The following is a 23,232-nucleotide window of genomic DNA, read 5'->3' as shown; positions in this document are numbered from 1 at the left end:
AGTGAAGTTCTCTGTCTGGTCAAGAACCTGATGGGTGAGGGGTAATAACTGTTCCTGAACCTGCTGATGTGGGTCTGAGGTTCCTCTACCTTCTTTCTGATGGCTGCAGTGAGAAGAGAGCATGACCCAGGTCGTAGGGGGCCCTGATGATGGATGCTGCTTTCCTGCAACAATGTTTCATGTAGATGTGCTCAATGGTTAGGAGGGCTTTACCCGTGATGGACTGGGCAGTATCCATTACTTTTTGTTGGATTTTCTGTTCAACGGCGTTGGTGTGTCTGTACCAGGCTGTGATACAGTCAGTCAATATACTCTCCACCACACATCTACAGAAGTTCATCAAAGTTTTAAATGTCATGCCAAATCTTTGCAAACCTCTAAGGCACTACCGTGCTTTCTTCGTAATTGCACTTACGTGCTGGGCCCAGGACAGGTCCTCTGAAATGATAACACCGAGGAATTTAAAGTTGGGTGACCCTCTCCAACTCTGATGTCCTGATGAGAACTGGCTCATGGAGTTCTGCAACACTTCATGGAGAGTGAGGGGCATGACAAAGCACCAAAGACATCATGTTTATTCAGAGCAACGAGGAAGATTCCAGTTTGTGGTGGCTACTCATAACACTGGACCCGGACTTCTGAGGTTGAGAGAGTGCAATGGCGTTGCTACTTCAAAAATTCTTCCACACAGGTTTCCCGTTATCATCAGCCACTACGGACAACCACCCACAGAGGGACATGAACTCTCCCGCACAGGTTTCCTGTCATCGTTGGACATAATGAACAACCACTCACAGTGAGACATGGAATATGTGCAGGCAGAAGAAGTTTAGTTTAATTTGGCATCATGTTTGGCACAAGTCATTGTGGACCAAAGTACCTAAATTAGGAAATAGGAAAAGTAAACACAAATGTTCAACAAGAATGATTTCGATTAAAAACTTGGGTCTTTTTGTCACATGACTTAGTGATCTGATACAATCCATCTTCCAAATCTTCACTGCCTGGTATGGAAACAGTACCTCCCTTAATCACAGGACTCTGCAGAGAGTGGCGTGGACAGCTCAGTGCATCTGTAGTTGTGAACTTCCCACGATTCAGGACATTTATAAAGACAGGTGTGAAAAAAGGGCCCGTAGGATCATTGGGGAGCCAAGTCACCCCAACCACAATCTATTCAAGCTGCTACCATCCAGGAAATGGTACTGCAACACAAAAACCAGGACCAATAGGACAGCTTCTTCCACCAGGACATCAGACTGATTAACTCACGCTGATCTGAGTGTATTTCTATGTTACATTGACTGTTCTATTTATTATAAGTTATTATAGATTACTATGATTGCACATTGCACATTTAGATGGAGACATAACGCAAAGATTTTTACTTCTCATGTATGTGAAGGATGTAAGAAATAAAGTCAATTCAAATTTAATTCTATTCACTCCTCACTATATAAATTACCAATTGTTGCATGAAATAGCAAATTTAGAGCCCAAAATGACTCTGTGCAGCCCATGAATAAAGACCTCCCATTATGGCAAGCTAAAATAACCAATGCTTACCGATCGAATGACAACTAGTCTCAGGCTGACTTTCACTGATTGATCGTTGTTCTTACCAGCCTCTCGCATGTTCTTATATAAATAATCATGCTTTGGAATGTACTGTTGAGTTTTAAGATTTTTGTAGCTCTGTGGTTTTACTGAATAAAGGTTTATTTCATGTGCTGGCATTGTCTAGCCCCTGACTTTGGGTCTCATCAGTAGTTATCTGTGAGTGAACAAAACACCTCCATTTCAAGCTTTGTGGAGAAAGTTTACAATATAAACCAAATGACAGTGTGACAGACATTGATGAGGCTCTACACCTTCCTGTTCACTTTTTACATTCGCTGTCACCACCTGGTGTATCATCACATAATCTTCAACTAATTTTTCGATCCAATTAAGAAATTGGAATCACCAGTGCAATGCAAAGGCACAAGATCATCATTTTAAAAATTACTATGACATGTAATTGAAGCTACAATAGAAAACAAAACATTAATGATTGGTCATGCTAATCATTATTTTTTAAATTCCTCAGATGTCAATTATGTTATCTCTTCAATTCAAGTGACTCCTACCCATTGTTCAAATTAGTTTAGCTATAAGTGTCAGTCAATATAATACAAAAGTGACTAGAATATAAGAACAAGGATGTAATGTTGAGGCTTTATAAAGCACTGGTCACACCGTACTTGGAGTATTGTGAGCGGTTTGGGGCCTCTTATTTAAGAAAAGATTAGTTTATATTGGACAGAGTCAAAAGGAGATTCATGAGAATGATCCAAGCAGGTTACCATATGAGGAGCGTTTGATAGCTCTGGACCTGTACTCGCTGGAGTTTAGAATAATGGGGGGGGGGGATCTCATTGAAACCTATCGAATATTGAAGGGTCTGGATAGAGTGGGTATGGAGAGGATGTTTCCTAGAGTTTAGGACCAGAGAAAACAACCTCAGAATTGAGGGGTGTCCATTTAGAACAGAGAAGAAAAGGAATTTCTTTAGCAAGAGGGTGGTGAATCTGTAGATTTCATTGCCATAGACAACTGTGTTGGCCAATTCATTGGGTATGTTTAAGGAAGAGATTGAAAGGTTCTTGATTATCAGGGGATCAAAGTGTACATACAGGGCAGGGAGAAGGCAAGAGAATGGGGTTGAAAGGGATAATAAATCAGCCCTGTTGGAATGGTAGAGGAGACTCAATCGGCTGAACAGCCTAATTCTGCTCCTGTGTCTAATGGTCTATAATTATTAGTCTTAATCTAGAAATTCTGTTTTTTCTTGTTGGTCAGCAATGTGTTCATATCTCTGGAGTTGGAGATTTTTAAAAAGTTGATACATTTTAACATCAAATTTAAATAAAGAAATATAGAGTATTCTGAACATAGTGCTTAGAAAGTTGTGCCGAACATGTCCCTATTTTAGAAATTACCATGGTTACCCATAGCCCTCTATTTTTCTAAGCTCCATGTACCTATCCAAAAGTCCCTTAAAGGACCCTATCGTATCCACCCCCACCACTGTTGCCGGCAGCCCATTCCACACACTCACCACTCTCTGAGTAATAAACTTACCCCTGACATCTCCTCTGTACCTACTCCTCAGCACCTTAAACCTGTGTCCTCTTGTGGCAACCATTTCAGCCCTGGGAAAAAACCTCTGACTATCCACATGATCAATGCCTCTCATCATCTTATACACCTCTATCAGGTCACCTCTCATCCTCCGTTGCTCCAAGGAGAGAAGGCCGAGTTCACTTAACCTATTCTCATAAGGCATGCTCCCCAATCCAGGCAACATCCTTGTAAATCTCCTCTGCACCCTTTCTATGGTTTCCACGTCCTTGTTATTGACACTTTTTATGGCATTTTTATGTATAAATAAATGTTATGTATATTTCCACACTCATTGATCAATAAAAACTGCAGTATTATAATTCAATATATATACTTGGCAATAATGGAACAAAAACTTATTCATCTTCAAAAATCTAAAGAGTCTGGAGGTTTAGCCTTACCTAATTATTATTACTGGGCAGTTAATATACAATGTCTTACGTTTTGGCTATATTATATTAATCGTGTAAACTGTCTGGTATGGGTTTCTTTAGGAGCTAACTCTGTTAATAAATTTTCTATTATTTCTCTTCTTGGATCCTTACTTACCTTATTTGTAAGTAAACTAACTGATAATTTAATAGTTAAACATACTCTGAGGATCTGGATACAATTTGGAAAACATTTTGGTTTATTGAGATTTCCCCTTTTAAGTCCCACTTATTCTCATTTTTTTTTTAACCCTCCATGACTGATTTAGTTTTTAAAGAATGGGACAGGTTGGGTATTAAATGTTTTTGGGATCTGTTTGTTGGAGGAAATCTTTTTTCATTTGAGCAATTGTCAGCTAAATATAGTTTACCCAAAACTCACTTTTTTTAGATATCTACAAATTAGAGACTTTCTAAGATCTCAATTATGCACATTTCCTATAAACTCAGATAAGAACTTACTAGATGCAATTTTTAATGTGACACCTTTTCATAATGGTTCAATATCTAATATTTATGGTATGTTACTAGAGACGAGAAATGTTCCTTTACACAAAATTAAGAATCTCTGGGAACAAGATTTACAAACATCAATATCTTGGATTGAAACTTGGATTGAAACTTTTAAACTGGTTAATACTTTTCATATTGGTTAATACACCCATATTGTACTGTAGCACACAAATGTTTTGTGCTTTTATTCGCAATTATTTTGTAAATAACACTATTCTTTGTATTTCTGGTCAGATGCTAACTGCATTTCATTGGCTTTGTATCTGTACTCGGCACAATGACAATAAAATTGAATCTAATCTAATCTAACCTAATCTACTTCATCGCTATGTGATCGCCATTCCCTCATACAATTTAAGGTGGTACATAGAATCCATATGACTAAAGATAAGCTTTCTCGTTTTTATTCAGATATATCTCCCTACTGTGACAGATGTAATAATGGAGAAGCTTCATTAATTCATATGTTTTGGACTTGTCCGAGTCTTGAAAAATATTGGAAGGATGTTTTTCAAACTTTTTCTCTACTTTTCAAAGTCAATTTTAAGCCTAATCCTCACCGCCATATTTGATATTGTTGCTGGACAGATATCAAGCTGAAGACATCTGATTTACATATTTTGGCCCTTAGCTCTCTTAAAGCTAGGAGGGTGCTTTTGTTTAAATGGAAAGATGTTTTTCCTCCTACTCATGCTCAATGGTTATGCGATGTTATGTCATGCTTAGATTTAGAGAAGATTCGTCGTTCAATTTCTGAATCTCGTCAAGACTTTCAAACATTGTGGGGACCTTTTCTGAATAAATAACTGAATTTCGTCAAAACTTTCAAAACCTTCAACTCGTTCTTTAAATTCAGATGTTGGCTATTAATAATTTTTATTATTTGAGAAGGTATTTTACCTTTTTTTCTCCTTAATAAAAAGCTTCGGTCTTGGTAGGGGTTAGACTGTTTTTTTTGAAATAAATTAGTATATTTCAATATAACTATTGATTAATTTACATGAATACTGGGTAAGGAGATTGCTATTATGAATAGATATAATAGGTAGTTTTTAAAATCTTTTTTGACCTTTTATATATTTTCTTGTACTCTGTATTCTTCTATGTAGAAACTAATAAAAATATCGGAAAGGGAAAACTTAGGAGACCTTTTCATTTTTCATCTGATGAATTTAACATTGGTGCTTGATGAACTAAAGCAGTAATATGTTATTGACTTAGGCGCATCTACTTTATAATTTTGCCAAATAAATGGCACACTGTCATAAATATGTTGTTTGCTCCCATGAAACCAATTTTATATATTGTGAATTCTAAATCAATAAAAATCAAATTATCTAAAATAATTTAAAAATGATGTTCTGCCACAATGAAGCAAAATGAACTTATTTGACTGTTGCTAAGTGACATCAATATTACAACCATCTATCACAATATAGTTTTAATTCCAATTAAAGTTTCAGTGAACTTTCATTTTCTTTGGTAAACACTGAAGTGAAAGCATGGGAAAACCACAATTATATACTTAACAATTAACGCAATTTACAATCAATATAATTCCACCAAGCTTGAGCTGAGAAGATGCCATAATAGTCAGAATATGCAGCTATTTGTGCACATTACTTTCTCATTATCAATGCAATAATTGCTGATGATAAATCAACAGCATTCAGCATTCATGTTGATTGCTTGAACATAGAATGTTCACTCATTTAAACAATCATTAACAGTACAAATCCCATGGAGGCCCTCTTCCTACTGAACAAGTACCTGGCCAGTCAGTAGGAAGTCGCCATTGCCCTAATCAGGTTCACCCCCTACCAGGCACCAAGTGGTTTTTATTTAAGTGCATAATTGGTGGAGCCAGATGTTTACACCTGACATAGAAGGGAAGGAGGGAGAAGAGGGAAGTGGTAGTGATAGGGAACTCAATAGTCAGAGCACATAGTTCATGAGCCAGGACCCCAAATTTAGGCCACCAGTACCATCTGGGGGGAATAATTCTTATAGTGATTTTTGGCAAGGTATACACCTCTAGTGCTAGAAAATATGTGATAGCATTGCAGCAGTGGTAGCTTTGTGTGAGGGGGACTGGGAGTTGCACCTCCATGCTATAAGAACCATGACCCCATGGTGCTTTGCCTATAAGATGAATTATGCCAGGCACCTGTCCCCTTAATTTGCTCAGATGACGAACCTCCCAGAGAAGAATCATTCTGTGTATGAGGCCTTCAAGACAGGCCAATTCTCAGTGCAGCTGTCAAGTAACAACACCTTTGGGCAGATCCCTGTGGACCAGGCTATTGAAGCCACAGTGAACAAAGACACACAGGCTCTTGGAGGCACATCACGGTTCAGCCTGAATGCTGGACCTATCAAGCGTTACTACACAACAGCTAAGCACCGCAGTGCATTCCTGGGACAGTTAAGGGAGATGGTGCAAGGCAACAAATCAGAGCTTTGTCATGCGGAGCTACAGCGGCCAAGAGTCCAGAAAGATGAGGAAGCAGTTTCAGCAGTGGTTAGCCTCATACATGAATGGGTCAACCCATTTGCAGAGAAGCAGGACCTCATTAGCATCTCTACGGCACAAGGAGCCCCCAAGGACATTGCCTCCGACCTGATGAAGGCATATGAGATTGGTGAGGAATGTTATGCAACCTTCAAGGATGAGAGACTAGAGGAAGACCCAGCAGCAAAGAAATTCCATGACCTAATGAAAACCAACAAGCTGAAAACATTCAGTAATATGTTTAAGAAGAGAGAAGTGAAATCAAAGGGGAGGGCGGTCATCTTGAAAGCAGACAGATCTTTGTTTGGACGCATCATAGTGATGGCACAAGGGTGCAGTCTACGTATGGAGGACATCCTTTCTCATCCCCTTGGACCATTGCCCTGAGCCCTGTCCACGCCAGAATGATTGCGGAGAAAACAAATAAAGCTACTTTAGCCACAACCTTGCAGAAAAATGTAGCAGTAGAAGAGTAACTCCCAGGAAGCTCTGCTGCAGTGGTTAATAGAATGAACTTGGTCCAAAGAGTGAAAGGTGATCAAGTTACTTTCAGAAATGTTGCCACAACAATTCTGGGTACGGCTGTGAGGGAAGGCAGTCAGAGTAGCAGAATACTGAGGGAGGAGAAGATGGCAGCGCGACGCAGCGCGCGTAACCTCTCCGGTGAAATGATATCGTATTTGTCAAATAGGGGCCGTGCACAATTCTGATTTGATGGAGACAGCCTTGAGAGCATGGAGGAACATCTGGAGTAACTTCTGAAATGCCCGGTTCGCTGCCGCTGCTACTGTGCAATTGAGAATCACCGGAGGGAAAGCCCCAAAATCCTCGGCCTTGCCTGCTGCTGGCGACTGGGGCTGGGGTCAAAGCGTTCGGCAGAGATGGTGCTCAGTGTTGGAGGGCTGGTTGGAGCTCGAGATTTTTGGATGACTCAGAGTCGGACTGTGGTCGGGCATGGCGGGGAAAGTTTTCCTCCTTCTCCCGTCTGCGTGAGACGTGGGACTTTCAAGAGACTTTGAACTTTTTTACCGTGCTCACGGCCTGTTCTTCATCAAGTTACAGTATTGCTTGCACTGTTGTAACTATATGTTATAATTATGTGGTTTTTGTCAGTTTTTCAGTCTTGGTCTGTACTGTGTTTCTGTGATATCACACCAGAGGAATATTGTATCATTTCTTAATGCATGCATTACTAAATGACAATAAAAGAGGACTGCGTGTCCTCATAATCTAATCTAATAGATGTTGTGTTCAACACATACAAGGAGAACTCTATCAAGAATAGTGAACGATCTCTACAGGGTGAAGTGACTGGTCATGAGTTGCAAGGTATCACAGGCACACAGATGGTGAGGCAGTGGAGGAGCCTCACCATCTGTGTGCCATCAGCTACAGGAGAAGATTCTATACGCAACTGTGAATGACAAATGTTACAGGATCACATCTCAAGACAGTGAGGAGGTGTCAGCTCTCCAGTGTCAACAAGAAGAAGCAGATGGCTGCCTACTTCTCCATGCTGCCCATGCCACAAGAGAGGGATACCAATCTGTAGTGATCTGCTCAGAAGACACAGATGTCTTTATCATGTCTTTAGCATTTTGTGACAAGATTGAGGACCCATTGTTCCAGAACTGTGGCACTAGAACCCGTACAAGGCTTGTAGACATCAGGAATGTTGCTGCCACTGTTGGCATAGAGGTTTGTAGGGCTCTCATCGGGTTGCACAGATATACAGGATGTGACACTGTAAGTGCTTTTGCAGGCAAAGGGAAGACAAGTGCCCTAAAACTTCTGACCATCAACAGGGAAACTCAGGACACATTCTTAGAGTTGGGTCAGGAATGAGACCTCTTCCCAGAACTGATGGACAAACTGGAAGCATTTACATGTCTCCTGTATGCCCCAAAAGCATAGACCACCAAGGTCAATGAGCTCAGGTATCACCTTTTCTGTGCCGAAAAAGGCAAAATCAAAAGTCATCAACTCCCACCATGCAAGGACTGTTTAACAAAAAAATGCACAGCGAGCCAACTACCAGGCTGTTATATGGAGAAGATGTTTGGATAAGGACCCACACGTGCCAAGCCCTGTTGGCAGAGGATTGAAGATGGAGAGAGAAGAGGAAGCTGAACAGTTGGTGGTGCACTGGATGGAAGACCAGCCAGCACCTGATGCCGTCCTGGATCTACTGGCCTGTAACTGTCCAAAAAAATGTTCACTCCTGAGATGTATGTGTGTTGCAAATGGCCTCAGGTGTACTGACATGTGTAGACTGGCAGACTGTGAAAACCAGGCATCCACCTCAGAGAGTGTGGAAAGTTCAGATGAAGATGTGGAAGACTTGGAATACTTGGAACATTATTATGATTATAAATAGGTTCTGAAAGTATGGAAAACAAAGTATGGAAAGCAGTCTTTTAAATATATTCATTTTACAACCAAATGGGGCCTAGGTTATGGCCGTGTGGAATCCCACATTTGAATTATAGGCAGCAGGAGAAGATGGCGGCGCGCCTGCATGTGTGCAGCCCTCCGGTGAAAAATGATATTGTATCTGTTAAATAGGGGCCGTGGACAATTCCGATTTGATGGAGAATGGATGTGAAAGCACAGAGGAACATCTGGAGAAATTTCTGAAACGCCTGTTCGCTGCTGTCGTTACTGTGTGGTCGGGAATATTTCGGAGGGTAGGCCTCAAAATCCCCGGCCTTGCCTGCTTTTGGCGACCGAGAAGGAGGTCGAATCGTTCGGACAGAGATGGCGCTCAGTACTTGGTGTCGAAGAGCTGATCAGAGTTCGAAGTTTTCAGGTGACTCAGAGTCGGATTGTGGTCGGCATGGCAGGGAGAGTTTTTCTTCCTTCTCCCGTCTGTGTGAGATGTAGGACATTTGAGAGACTTTGAACTTTTTACTGTGCTCATGGACTTGTCATCAAGTTATGATATTGTTGCACTGTTGTAACTATATGTTATAATTATGTGGTTTTGTCAGTTTTTTCAGTCTTGGTCTGGCCTGTGTTTTGTGATATCACACCGGAGAAAATAATGTATCATTTCTTAATGCATGCATTACTAAATGACAATAAAAAAGGACTATGTGTCTTCATAATCTAAAAAATTATTGTACGGTAATTCTATATGCTATGACAAAAGCTTAAGATAGTTTTGATTTGATACAACAATACAGAAAATATCATGACTGATGAAACTCCAGAAATCTCTCCAAATGAGGTTTTTTACCTTTTGGGGGTGGGGGGGGGTAACATTTTCTGCTGTACTGATGTTAATATGGAATATATACAAAAAGTGATACTTAGTTGAATTCTTGAATAAGTTCTCTACAAATCCATGTGATTATATGTGTCCTAGGGTTTTTAACGACTTTTCCAAAATAAACAACAGACAAATATTTTTCTAAAAATGAAATGATTCACTCTACTGAAATTAGGCACTGTACTGCAAGTGCCACCAATTACATAGTTTTCAATGTAGAATTTTATAATAACATTTGATGAAAAGTGCTTGAACTCAGCTATCATTGTGACAAATTTCAATGCTGAGGGATCACTGATGACAAAATACCACTAGGTTGAATATATATGTTGTACTTTATATTGGCCACTTTTCAGAAATGCTTATTTTAGGGTAGTGTTATAAAATGCATGATGGCACACATAAAGTTACCACTGGTGCAATGCCATCACATACTTTCTAACTGTGGAGATGTATACCTTGCCAAAATTCACTATGAGCATTATCCCCCTCAGATGGTACCGACCAAGCCTACTGGCTCACGGACTAATGAGACAGGAGATTCTGTGGACATGAACAGGATACCTAGATAGTATGGCTGCTTCCCAGGTGCCAGGGTCAGGGATGTCTCGGATCACATCCATAGCATTTTGGAGGGGAGGAGGTGCAGCCAGATTTCGTGGTACATATTGGTATCAATGACGTAGGAAGGGAAAGCAAGGAGGTCCTGAAAAGAGAATTTTGAGAGCTAGGCAGAAAGCTGAGAAGCAGGACTTCCCAGGTAGTAATTTCTAGGCTGCTACCTGTGCCATGCGCCAGTGAGGGTAGAAACAGGATAATTTCGCAAATTAACGCGTGGCTGAGAAACTGGTGCAGGGAGCAGGGCTTCAGGTTCTTGGATCATTGGGATCTCTTCTGGGGGAGGTATGACATGTACAAAAGTGGCAGGTTGCACCTGAACCCAGCGGGGAGCAACATTCTTGTAGGCAGGTTTGTTAGAGCTGTGGGTAGGGTTTGAACTAATTTGTCAGGGGAATGGGAAACAGAGTGAAGGGACTCAGGATAGAGTGGATGGTAAAAAAGCAAAGATAGAGTGCGGTCAGACAGTCAGAAAGGGCAGGCAGATGATGGGACAAAACTGCAGCCAGCAGGGGGAGTATCAGTGCATTAGGGATGCAGAATCAAAAAAGGTAGGAAATACAGTACTCAAAGTGTTATATCTCAATGCACGGAGTATGAGAAATAAGGTGGATGATCTTGTTGCGCTATTACAGATTGTCAGGTATGATGTTGTGGCCATCACTAAATTGTGGCTGAAGGACAGTTGTAGTTGGGAGCTGAATGTCCAAGGTTACACGTTGTATCAGAGGGATATGAAAGTAGGCAGAGGGGGTATCATGGCTCTATTGGTAAAGAATGCCATCAAATCAGTAGAAAGATATGAATGTGTTATCTTTAACTTTATGACTTTTGGAGATCAGTTCATCTTCTACTCACTTAACTATTCACAGTAACAGAAATTTTGACCAAGTGTGCCCAAACTTTTTCATGCCACTGTACATACAGGATTAAAGGAAGCGTAAGCTGTCACGTGCATACAAGCAGATGATTAATTGTTAAAATACTGTGTACATACATCTATTGATGCTTCTGGACACATCTTTAGTGATGTTCCTGGAATCATCGGGTGTTTCAGGTCTTTCAACATCATACAACCTCCTCCAGGTGACCCAGCCGAGGCTGATCAGACCCCAGCTTGTGTCCAGATGGCGAGCCACTTATGACTCCATGGCTCCCCTCCTTTGAGCCACAGCCATCTTGAGGCCCTCTCTGCCACATCAGTGGTACTGCGGATGGCTCTCTTCTTCCTCTCTCCCTCGATGTCCAAACTGCTGAAGGCTCTAACTAAAGAATGGGCTACAAATCCCCTACAACGAATATAACAATTAAACAGTCTAACCAAAGGACATCCAACACATTTATTGCCCCTTCCTAAAAGCCTTTGAAAGCATTGTGGTAAGCAGCCTGCTTGAACCACTGCTCTCCAATAGCTCCACTTCATAGGAGTACGAGGAGATTCTGTACATCTCCAGAGATGATCACTAATTACTTGTGATGAACAGTGAAGAGCAGTCGGACTGGTTGCATCACCACCTGGTATGGACCCTCCAAAGCACAAGATCAAAAGAAGGTGCCAAGGGTTGTGGACTTTGGCTGTTCCATTACAGGCACAAACCTCCCCACCATCAACAACATCTTCAAGAAGCAGTAGCTCAAAAAAGCAGCATCCATTAGCTACAATTCTCACCATCCAGAACATGCCCTCTTCCTATCATTGTGGTGGAGGCACAGAAGCCTGTTGGCCCACTTAATAAGATTGTAAGACCATAACATATAGGAGCAGAATTAGGCATTTGGCCCATCGAGTCTGCTTTGCCATTTCACCACCCTCTGGCCAAAGAAATTCTTTTTCATCTCCGTTCTAAAAGGATGCTACTCTATTCTGAGGCTGTGTCCTCTGATCTTAGATTCTTCCAGCATAGGAAACATCCTCTCCACATCCACCCTATTAAGACCTTTCACCATTTGATTGGTTTCAATGTGGTCATCCCTCAGTGTTTGGAATTCCAGTGAATACAGGCCATCAAATGCTCTTCATATGACAAGCAATTCAATCCTGGAATCATTTTCATGAACCACCTTTGAACTCTCTCCAGTTTCAGCACATCCTTTCTAAGATAAGGGGCCAAAACTGCACAAAATATTCCAAATGAGGCTTCACCAGTGCTTTATAAAGCCTCAACATTACACCCTTATTTTTATATTCTAGTCCTCTTGAAATGAATGCTAACATTGCATTTGACTTCCTCACCACAGTCTCAATCTGCAAATTAACCTTCAGGGAATCCTGCACAAGGACTCCCAAATCCCTTTGCATCTCAGTTTTTTGTATTTTCTTTCCATTTAGAAACATGCAAACCTTTTCATTTTTCTACCAAAGTGCATCAACATACACTTCCCGACACTGTATTCCATCTGCCATTTCTTTGCTCATTCTCCTAATCTGTCTAAGTCCTTCTGTCGCCTCTTTACTTCCTCAAAGCTACCTGCCCCTGCACCTATCTTCATATCGTCTGCAAACTTTGCAGAAAAGCCACGGATTCCATCATCCAAATCATTAACATATAATGTAAAAAGAATCGGTCCCAGCACAGACCCCTGTGGAACACCACTAGTCACTGGCAGCCAATCAGAAAAGGCTCCATCTGTGCCGGGTTGAGCGTCGAGCTAGCCACTCAGCCTCATAAAAAAAAGGGTCAAGTCAGGAAGGTTCATATTGTGACCCGGTTAATCTGAAAGGAGACCAATCCTGACACCACGCGCCAGACAAGAATGGCTGACTGTCTGGTGCGATACGCAAAAAAAAACACACTTCATAACCCCTGACACCTGGAACTTCCACCATACTGCTAGTGTCTTCCACAGTGAATGATTCAGGAACAGGTTCTTCTTAGCTCTCAGACTTCTGAGCTGTGTCCATGAATCAATGAGCACCACATTGTTATTCCTTACTTTTACACAATTTATTTTATAACTTATAGTAGTTTATGTCTTTGCACTGTACTGCTGCTGCAAAACAACAAATTTAACATAATCTAAGTCAGTGATAATAAATCAGATTCTGATTCCTTCTGGGGAAGGTTAGGCAGTTGCTTCCATGATTTAGTTCCAGACATGATGCGATATACATATAAGTCACAATGATGAGCAAATGAAAGGGACTCCTTGTGCCTGATACAACTCCCATTCATCTTTCCTCTGTCTGTGTGCTGTCCATGTATCTTGCCACAGGAAAGCCAGCATAGCCACTGATAAGATACTTGTGCTAAAATTCTTTTATCTCCATACACTTGGCCCACTAACATAACTGAAATGAAATGAAATGAACAGCTAGACAATTAATTTCTAAAGTTATAAAAGACTTCAAGTCGTGATGTGAATTGTAAATTACCTTACTCTTGTATTTCTGACAGCCCATTTTGAACTTCACATATGGGTCACTGAGGCCATTGGGATCCATGGGTTTTAAGTCTCTTCCTTCGACGAGAGTGACACTGACAACGCCTCTCCACAGCTGGTCCTTCTTGTGTGCCTCCAGAAGGCGTGCGTTCTGTACCTGACAGGACCCAACAGGAGCAGGAAAATAGTTAGAATGAATAAAGAATAATGAATATGAGTATTGATTGCTGATGGGGTGGTTAGGAGTAATAATGATTCTTAATAATAATATCAGGAATAATAGGAACTATTATAATTCCTGGATTATAATTTGTTGTTCCTCTCTGTGCCTTGTGGCTCATCGGGCAGCAACCCATGCCACATCTTTAGCACTTGTTTTTTTTACGAGGCCGAGTTGCTAGCTCGATGCTCAACCCAGCACAGATGGAAAGCGTGCAAGGAGCTAGCTGGATTCGAACCCAGGACCACTCACCTCAAAGTTCGGTGCTGATGCCACTACACCACTGGTCAGGTAATGAATTGTAATAATTCACAATTATTACGATTCCAAATAATCATAACACTCTCATCAATTACAAATTCCTCTCCAAGTTAAATATTAATATGACATTGGCACAGAAATTCTCCACTGCAGACTGTTCTGTTTCTTTGTTTTGTGGTTTCCTGCAAGACGACAAATGTCAAGGTTGTATAAGGTATACATATTTAAGGAATAAATATTCTCTGAACTTTGAACTTTTGATCTTTGGACTCTCAAGTTCAAGTTTAATTGTCATTCAACCCAACACATGAATACAGCCATATGAAACAGTGTTCCTCTGGGACCGAGGTGCAAAACACAGACCCAACAGTCATACACAGAACACAACACGCATAACTATAACAAAGCATATAGTTACAAAAATAATATTAAAAAAAATAATAATATAGCCCCAGTTCCCGAGTGTCATGGCCTGTAGATTGGTTGTGCTTGGATTTTGACCTGGAGCCATGTTTCCGCAGAATAAGCCTGTAGCGGTTCCCCATATTGCACAAGTGCAGCCGCAGACAAACACAATCCAGTTTGTCTTCCCGGCACTGAACACCAGAGGGCAGCACCAGCGGGAGGGGCCAGCCTCCAGCACAGCAGGATACAGCCAGCTCTGCAAATCTGGGTTCAATTCTGACCTGCGGTGCTGTTTGTGGTAAGTTTGCGTGTGTGTAGGAATGTGTGTAGGTGTGCCAGTGACAGTCAATGTGTGTGAGTGAGAGTCAGTGTGTGCATGCATCTGACAGTGAGTGTGTGTGAGAGACGAAGGGGGTGTGTGTGAGAGACGAAGAGGGTGTGTGTGTGAGTAAGAGAGTGTATGAGAGTGCGCAAGTGTGTGTGTGTGTGTGAGTGAAAGACATTGTGTATGAGAGTGTGCAAGTGAGTGTGTGTATGAGACAGAGGGTGTCCATGTGTTTTACCTTGATGCACCATTTTCGTCCCACATCCCAAAGACATGCTGCTTAATTGGTGAATTAGAATTACTCAGTTTTGATTTCCCCTCGTCAATGGGTGAGTGGTAGAATATAAGGAAGTTGACTGGAAAATCAGGAGTGTAAAAGCTGGTATTAATATTAAACAGTGTTTCATAATCATAGATCTGAATAGCCTGGTTCTCCTTTGTGTGTCTCACCAAGTTCTCTGGTTAACTGGGACTCCAGACACTGAGGCCCTCTGTCGGACAGGGTTGGCCATGGACCTTGCACCTGAGCTGTCTACGGACAGTTGATATGCAAGCCTGGCCAGTACGATATGGAGGTCAAGCTGTTGTCCATGTGGCAAGCTCCGCCTCTCCACGCAGCTGCTGAACCAAACGTTTGGCACCAGTGGCATCACAGGAGTTGCCAGTCAGCATTGAATCCTAGATCCGAACTTCCAAAAGCACCATAACTTGTCATGGTTTGGAGGCTTGCGTGCTTCAGTGACACAGATGGAGGACCTCCATTACTCTACTAAACATCAACTGCATAACAGGCAGTAAATAAGTAAAGGACTTTATTCCCAAGGCCTTCCCCATGAGTAGGTACAGCAGCAAAGCAGCTTTGACATTTCTTTCTCCTAGCTAAGCTGCCAAACTTGGCTGATGAGCCCTATCTGCCCAAAGCATCTGGTTTTCAGTAACCTACCCTTTCCCCTTCTCCTGTCAGTTCCACCAGGCTTAGTAGCTAAGCCACATGTGACGACAAGGAGCCAGACTTGCTGTCAGAGGCTATTCCTTCTGAGTGAGCACTGGAGGGCCATCCCCCAACCTAGTGCAGAATCCAGCTGCTCACAACCAGCTCTAGCGTCTCTTTCACTGGTGAACGCCACAGGCACCTCTGAGGCATAGTGGTCTCATCTGTACAACAACCAAGGTCACGCAACTCCCCCGCCATCAGTCTCACCGATGAACCAGTGAATTGGGCTCGCAGTATTCGGCATTACCAATGTCCAACAGGGTCACGTCCAAGCCAAACATTTCCACCATTTGTTGGCTCACGCACCACCTGGGTGGCTGAAGCAGGTGAAACAAGTCCAGCTCCACCGCTACCGGCCACCTTGCTAGTGGAGTAGACCTGTAGTACTTAATTCTCAGTATGCAGCAGTGTGACCAGGAAAAGATATAAAAAGTGAAAAATTGCACTTCTGTTTGGACCCAGAGAGACCGCTGCATCCGAGTGCACAGCCATTTCAGTGGAAACTGCCCCAGGACAAGGGTATTAAAGTATCACACTACAGTATAAACACAACTGTTTCAGCTGCTGGACAGTACTGGTACTAAACACATGCTTGAATGATGGAAGATTGACCAAGGAACTTACAGAGACTTCCATCGATAAATGCATGCACGACTCAGGCTCGTTGTGTAAGGAGGACAAAGGGCTTGAACCTCCAAGAGCACCACATCCTTGTCATGGTTTGGAGGGTTGTGTGCCTCAGAGACACAGATGCAGGACCTCCATTGCTAACTTAAACATCAGTGGTGCAACAGGCAGTAAGTAAGTGAGGGGCTTAACAGCTCTCCACAAATACCGGGCTTTTGGGAATCCTGCACTGAAGCCAAATGAGTCTTTCAGCATGAATACAGAAGCTGCATTCATCCAGTATCTCAGGCTCCTCACTTTCCCAGTGGGACTGTTCCTCACATGGGTGATGTTGTGGAAAAGAGAAATGCATCAGGCATAGCATATCTCAGCTCAGCGAGCCTGAAAAGTGGAAATCTCTAACCCTGGATACTGAGAGCAGCAGGCATTTTTATCTAGAGCAACACATACACAACGCTGGAGGAGTTTGACAGGTCAGGCAGCACCTATGGAGAGGAATAAAGTGCCGACATTTCAGCTGAGACCCCTCATCAGGACTGGAAAGAAAGGGGGAAGACGCCAGAATAAAAAGGCTGGGGGGAGGGGAAGGAGGATAGCTGGAAGGTGATAGGTGAGCCCAGGTGGGTGGGAAAGGTCAAGGGTAGCAGAGGAAGGAATCGGATCTGATTTATTTATTGTTACTCCAGCTTTGAACAGCAAACAGAGCATGGGAAAGTGAAAGCTGTTTCTCCACATCTTCTTCCTGCTTGAACATAAACCTCAGTTCTTCCAACAGTACTTGACCTAGTTTGCCCACTTACATTATATCAAAGTCAAAGTGAATTTATTATCAAAGTGCATATATGTCACCATATACAACCCTGAAATTCATTTTTTGCAGGAATTCTCAATAAATCCATAATAGAATAATAACCGTAATACAATCAATGAAAGATTGCACTAACTTGGGCATTCCCCAACGTACACAAGACAACATATTATGAGGTTTAGTGTCAGATTTTACTTGTAAAGCACCCTCAAGCTATAAACTCAGTGGCACATTATTAGGTACCTCCTGTATGTTTGTTGTTTTCTGCTGCTGTAGCCCATCCACTTTAAGATTCAATGTGTTGTGCGTTCAGAGATGCTCTTCTGCACACCACTGTTGTAACGTGTGGTTATTTGAGTTACAGTCGCCTTCCTGTCAGCTTGAACCAGTCTGGCCATTCTCCCCTGACCTCTCTCATTAACAAGGTGTTTTCACCCCACAGAACTACCACTCATTGGGTGTTTTTTTCTGTTTCTTGCACCATTCTCTGTAAAATCTAGACCCTGTTATATGTGAAATTCCGAGGAGGTCAGCAGTTTCTGAAGTATTCAAGGTCACTCGGATCACATTGCTTCCCCAATCTGACGTCTGGTCCGAACAACAGCTGAACCTCTTGACTATGTCTGCATGTTTTTATGCATTGAGTTGCTGCCACATGATTGGCTGATTGAATATTTGTATTAATGAACAGGTGTACCTAATAAAGTGGCCACTGAGTGCATACCTTTGTGAGGATTAGTGTCAGATTTTATTTGTGAAGCACCCTCAGGCTATACACAAGGTGCCTGTCATTACCAGCACAAACTGTCTTCAAATTATCCATTACCTTGCAGGAAGGTATCCAGTTTCTTCTCAAGTACATTTTCTGTGGAGAGGACAAAATGTTTAAACACCAGTAGGCAATATATTGAATATGATAAATCTATTGATAATTATATGGGAACCAGCATTGTCTCTGAAGAAAACAGAGAGAATTGTGGAGAGCTTATTCAGCCTTGCAATTATAAAGAAGTTTAATAAGTAAATTTAAATGAAAGGCACTTATTTAAATCAGAGGTCTACCCTAAACACAACAACTGAATTGTGCATTTTCAAGGAATTTACAGTTTTGGTTTATTCGTTTTTAAATTCCAGAATTTAATCACCAAGTACTATGCATTCCTAATACATCAGTTTTCAACTGGGAAACTGCCTCTTAACCATGCTGAAAAACAGAGCCTAATCAGAAATAATAACAGCTCATAAACACTTGAAAATTAAAAGCTGATACTAAAATATAAATAATCCATTCATGTTTTGAACTCCTGGTGTAGCCTCTGCACATGTAATTTATGCTTTGCAGTTGAGCAAATCCTGTAGTTTAACCTGACATAACAATCACCCCACTTTGGATGGAGGCTGCATGGCTGAAGGATGCAGAGGAGATTTACAAGGATGTTGCCTGGATTGGGGAACATGCCTTATGAGAACAGGTTGAGTGAGCTCTGCCTTTTCTCCTTGGAGCGGCAGAGGATGATAGGTGGCCTGATAGAGGTGTATAAGATGATGAGAGTCATTGATTGTGTGGATAGTTAGAGGCCTTTCCCCAGGGCTGAAGTGGCTATCATGAAAGGACAAAGTTTTAAGGTGCTTGGAAGTAGGTACAGAGGAGATGTCAGGGCAGGGGTAAGTTTTTTTACCCAGAGAGTGGCGGATGCGTGGAATGGGCAGCCAGCGATGGTGGTGGAGGTGAATACGATAGGGTCTTTTTAGAGACTCCTGGACAGGTACATGGAGCTTAGAAAAATAGAGGGCTATGGGTAACCCTAGGGAATTTCTAAGGTAAGGACATGCTCGGCACAGCTTTGTGGGCCAAAGGGCCTGTACTGTGCTGTAGGTTTTCTACGTTTCTATGAATATACATAGTTTTCTGCCATATAGGAATTGAATTTCTTGCAAGCCTCTGTCACTCTGGCACTGCCACTTTGGAATCTCATAAAGAGCTGCCAGAGGATTGGAGGAGACGAGGAAAAGAATGATCCATCAGTATTTCCTCATTGCAAAGAGACTTAGAAACAGTAACAAACAAAAGGGACAGAGAAATATGAGCAGACACGTTACAAAATAGTAGAAAATATCACGCTCACGGTGTGTCCACCCAAGTAATAACACCAGGTTCTATCTCTTACACTGTAGCCCTTGGGAAATGATCCTAAATTAATTGAGTCTAAAACTGGAGCACAAAGGCCTAAACATTGTGTGATACATGCTCTCCAAGCACGAGCTACACTATTTTGCGGCTTGGTGTACACAATGTACATACGAGGGGTGATTAATATGTTTGTGGCCTAAGGTAGCAGCAGATGAGTTATTAACTTCAAACTTTCTGCATTATCACTCAAAGAGTTGAACTGCAGCATGTAACGAGAGCGTCCTGGACCTCCAGGTGGTCCACAGCAGGGGTGATTGATACATTTGTGGCCTAAGGTAGAAGGAGATAAGTTATACAGCTCTCATTACATGCACATGCAGTTCAACTCTTTGAGTGAAAATGCAGAAAGTTTGAAGTTAATAATTGATCTCCTTAGTCATAGTCATACTTTATTGATCCCAGGGGAAATTGGTTTTCGTTACAGTTGCACCATAAATAACTAAATAGTAATAAAACTATAAATAGTTAAATAGTAATATGTAAATTATGCCAGGAAATAAGTCCAGGACCAGCCTATTGGCTCAGGGTGTCTGACCCTCCAAGGGAGGAATTGTAAAGTTTGATGGCCACAGGCAGGAATGACTTCCTATGACGCTCTGTGTTGCATCTCGGTGGAATGAGTCTCTGGCTGAATGTACTCCTGTGTCCAACCAGTACATTATGTAGTGGATGGGAGACATTGTCCAAGATGGCATGCAACTTGGACAGCATACCATCTACCTTAGGCCACGAACTTATCAATCACCCACGCTGTGGACCACTTCTGGAAGTCCAAGACGCCGAGTTCTACAAAGAAGGGATCCGTATGTTCCACAGCCGCTGGGCTAAGTGTGTAAATGTAGGAAAAATAAATGTGCTAGGTTTTCTAAAATTGACTCCTTCTACCTTAGGCCACAAACTTGTCAATCACCCCTCGTAGAATGCATAGCCATGCCATTCTGCTGGTAATAGTTACAAAGACACAGACATTTTAAGTTAGAAGAAAGACAAAGACATTTTAAGTTAGAAGAAAGGACTCAGTGCGTGAATCTGGAGCCCAGTTCTCAACCAGATCACCTTCCCTTTGGAATTCTGGAATCTGTTTCCTGGCATTGAAAATTCCAACATTCTGAAAAATGATCTTAATGAACCAAATGAAACAAGTTATTGTATTAATGTGCATTATTTTTGTCAACTCCAGGTTCGTTGTGTAGAAATGCAGACACATCTCAGTACTACATACAACTAAGCAGATCTGGACCATTAGTTTTCTGTGCTGCAATAAGCAACCACAAGTTTTAACTGTCACCGTGATGTGTTCAGAAAAATGAATGACGTTAAAAGCAATGCAAAATTATCTTTGCATAGCGCACATATGGAAGAATGAAATTATAAACTTACAGCATCTCTCGGGTCACCTTCTCTGCTTAGTAAAGTAACTGTCATTAACAGACTCCCTAGTGTCTGAACAGGGCAGCTTGGGTCTTTTAGATTTAACGTCACTTCAGTTGCTCTGTGAGAGAAAGTGTATACAGTTAATATACATGTGAACAAGACTCTTTCATCTCAGTGCATTGTTTAAGTTAATTCTACTGTCAATGAAGACTGGGACTGTTCTCAGTTAATTGTACAAATGAAATTTGATGATATACAGTATCTGTGAAAGGACTGATAGTTCCCAACCGTTTTTATGCCATGACCCTTACCATTAAACAAGGGGTCTGTGGACCCCTGATATGAAGACATTTATGAAAGATGGTTCCTTTATGTTTTGCATATTTCCATTTGCAATTTGTTGGTGGTGTTAAAACCATACAAATTTAGAAAGGACTGCTTCGACCACGACAAGAACAGCAAGATTAGGCGATTTGGCCCATTGAGTCTGCTCTGCCATTCCATCATGGCTGATTTATTTTCTCTCTCAAACCCGGTCTCCTGCCTTCTCCCAGTTTAAGTCTTTGTTTTTGTGTCATGGACTGTTCTGCTGCTGCAAAACTAAAGATCTCATGACATATCAGTGATAACAAAGCCGATTCTGATTAAACTGGAATATAATTTATTAATAATATTCTTAGCTATTTCTGAAGTTGTAGAGAGAGCACCGTGAAGTGTCAGAAGCAGTATCAATCCTTTCCATCAATGGGTCAGGTTAACTGAAGAACTGAAATCAGTGCAGAGAAATTACCAAGGCTCTTCGACCAAAAGAGCCTAAAACAATGTAAGACCATAAAACATAGGGAGCACAATGAGGCCATTCGGCTCATCGAGTCTGCTCCACCACTCCATTGCGACTGATTTATTATCCGTCTCAACCCTACTCTCCTGCCTTCTCCCTGTAACCTTTGAACCTATCAATATCAGTTTTAAATATACTCAGTGACTTGGTCTCCACAGCCATCTGTGGCAAATTAACCTTCTAGCTAAAGAAATTCCTCCTCATCTATGTCCTAAAGTACATCCTTGTATATTAAAGTTGTGTGCTCTGATCCTAGACTCACCCACTATGAGAAACATCCTTTCCACATCCACCGATTTTAGGCCTTTCAGTATTCAATAAAATCCCATCTCACTTTCCTAAAGGTGAGGCTGATCACCTCCAAGTTACCTTATTATTCAGCTTGACTTGGAAATATATCATTCTACCTTCATTGAAACCAATTTAATAAAACACAATTCTCCTACCCAATCACCATCATAACAAAGGCACTCATTGTTTAACAGGAAGTTCTGTGGAGCAACTAGGGATAGCCACAAATATGGCAACACCAATGGCAGTAAACATCCAATGTTATGGAATTAAAATTTCTCGCCCTCCCCTTTCTCTCTTTTCCCATTCTCCATTCTGACTCCCCTCTTATCCCTTCTCTTCTCCTCTCCTGCCCATCACCTCCCCCTGGTTCCCCTCCTCCTTCCCTTTCTCCCATGGTCCACTCTCCTCTCCAGTCAGATTCTTTCTTCTTCAGCTCTTTATCTTTCCACCTATCATGTCCCAGCTTTTCACTTCACCACCACCACCACCCCACCATCACCTAGCTTAATCTATCACCTTTTAGCTTGTCCTCCTTCCCTTCTCCCTACCTTCTTATTCTGGCTTCTTCCCCCTTCCTTTTCAATCCTGATGAAGGGTCTCAGCCTGAAATGTCAATTCTTTATTCCTTTCCATAGATGCTGCCTGACCTGCTGAGTTCCTACAGCATTTTGTGTGTTTTTTGTGAATTAAAGATCTTCTGTTGTTTGTATTCATTGGTAGTACCAAGTATGTTATATATCTCATGGGTTTGGATTCTTCCTCAACATTGAACACATTGCATTTCTAAGCATTCTTCGCATCTATGTAAGGTGCTAAATTACTGCTCAGTTTTATATCTTTCACATTTGGCCTATTCTCACACATTTTGGTTTCAGGTAAAAGAGCTGTACAATTTCAAGTTAGTGCAATATCAGATGGCACAATGACAAGGACTGTGGTGATTTGCTTGCAATTTCACGATTCCTAACACTTCCTGCTTTCGAGTATGTTTTCCTAAATCA

General features: G+C 41.6%; 1 protein-coding gene across 5 annotated transcripts in view; it reads right to left on the bottom strand.

Moving 5' to 3' along the window:
- mctp1a (multiple C2 domains, transmembrane 1a) overlaps positions 1-23,232 on the bottom strand; it is a 559,392-nt gene that overhangs the window by 367,903 nt on the left and 168,257 nt on the right. For all 5 annotated transcript variants that reach the window (XM_072281200.1, XM_072281201.1, XM_072281204.1 and 2 more), the window contains exons 6-8: positions 21,103-21,214; positions 18,358-18,396; positions 13,884-14,048 (exon numbers count right to left, since the gene is read on the bottom strand). In XM_072281200.1, the coding sequence (XP_072137301.1) occupies positions 13,884-14,048; positions 18,358-18,396; positions 21,103-21,214 (316 nt within the window). The remainder of the gene's footprint in view (positions 1-13,883; positions 14,049-18,357; positions 18,397-21,102; positions 21,215-23,232) is intronic.

The sequence above is a fragment of the Mobula birostris genome, chromosome 17 (assembly GCF_030028105.1).
Source record: "Mobula birostris isolate sMobBir1 chromosome 17, sMobBir1.hap1, whole genome shotgun sequence".
NCBI lineage: Eukaryota > Metazoa > Chordata > Chondrichthyes > Myliobatiformes > Myliobatidae > Mobula > Mobula birostris.
Note: the sequence above shows the minus strand (reverse complement) of the source record. Positions and strands in the feature narration are given on the sequence as shown.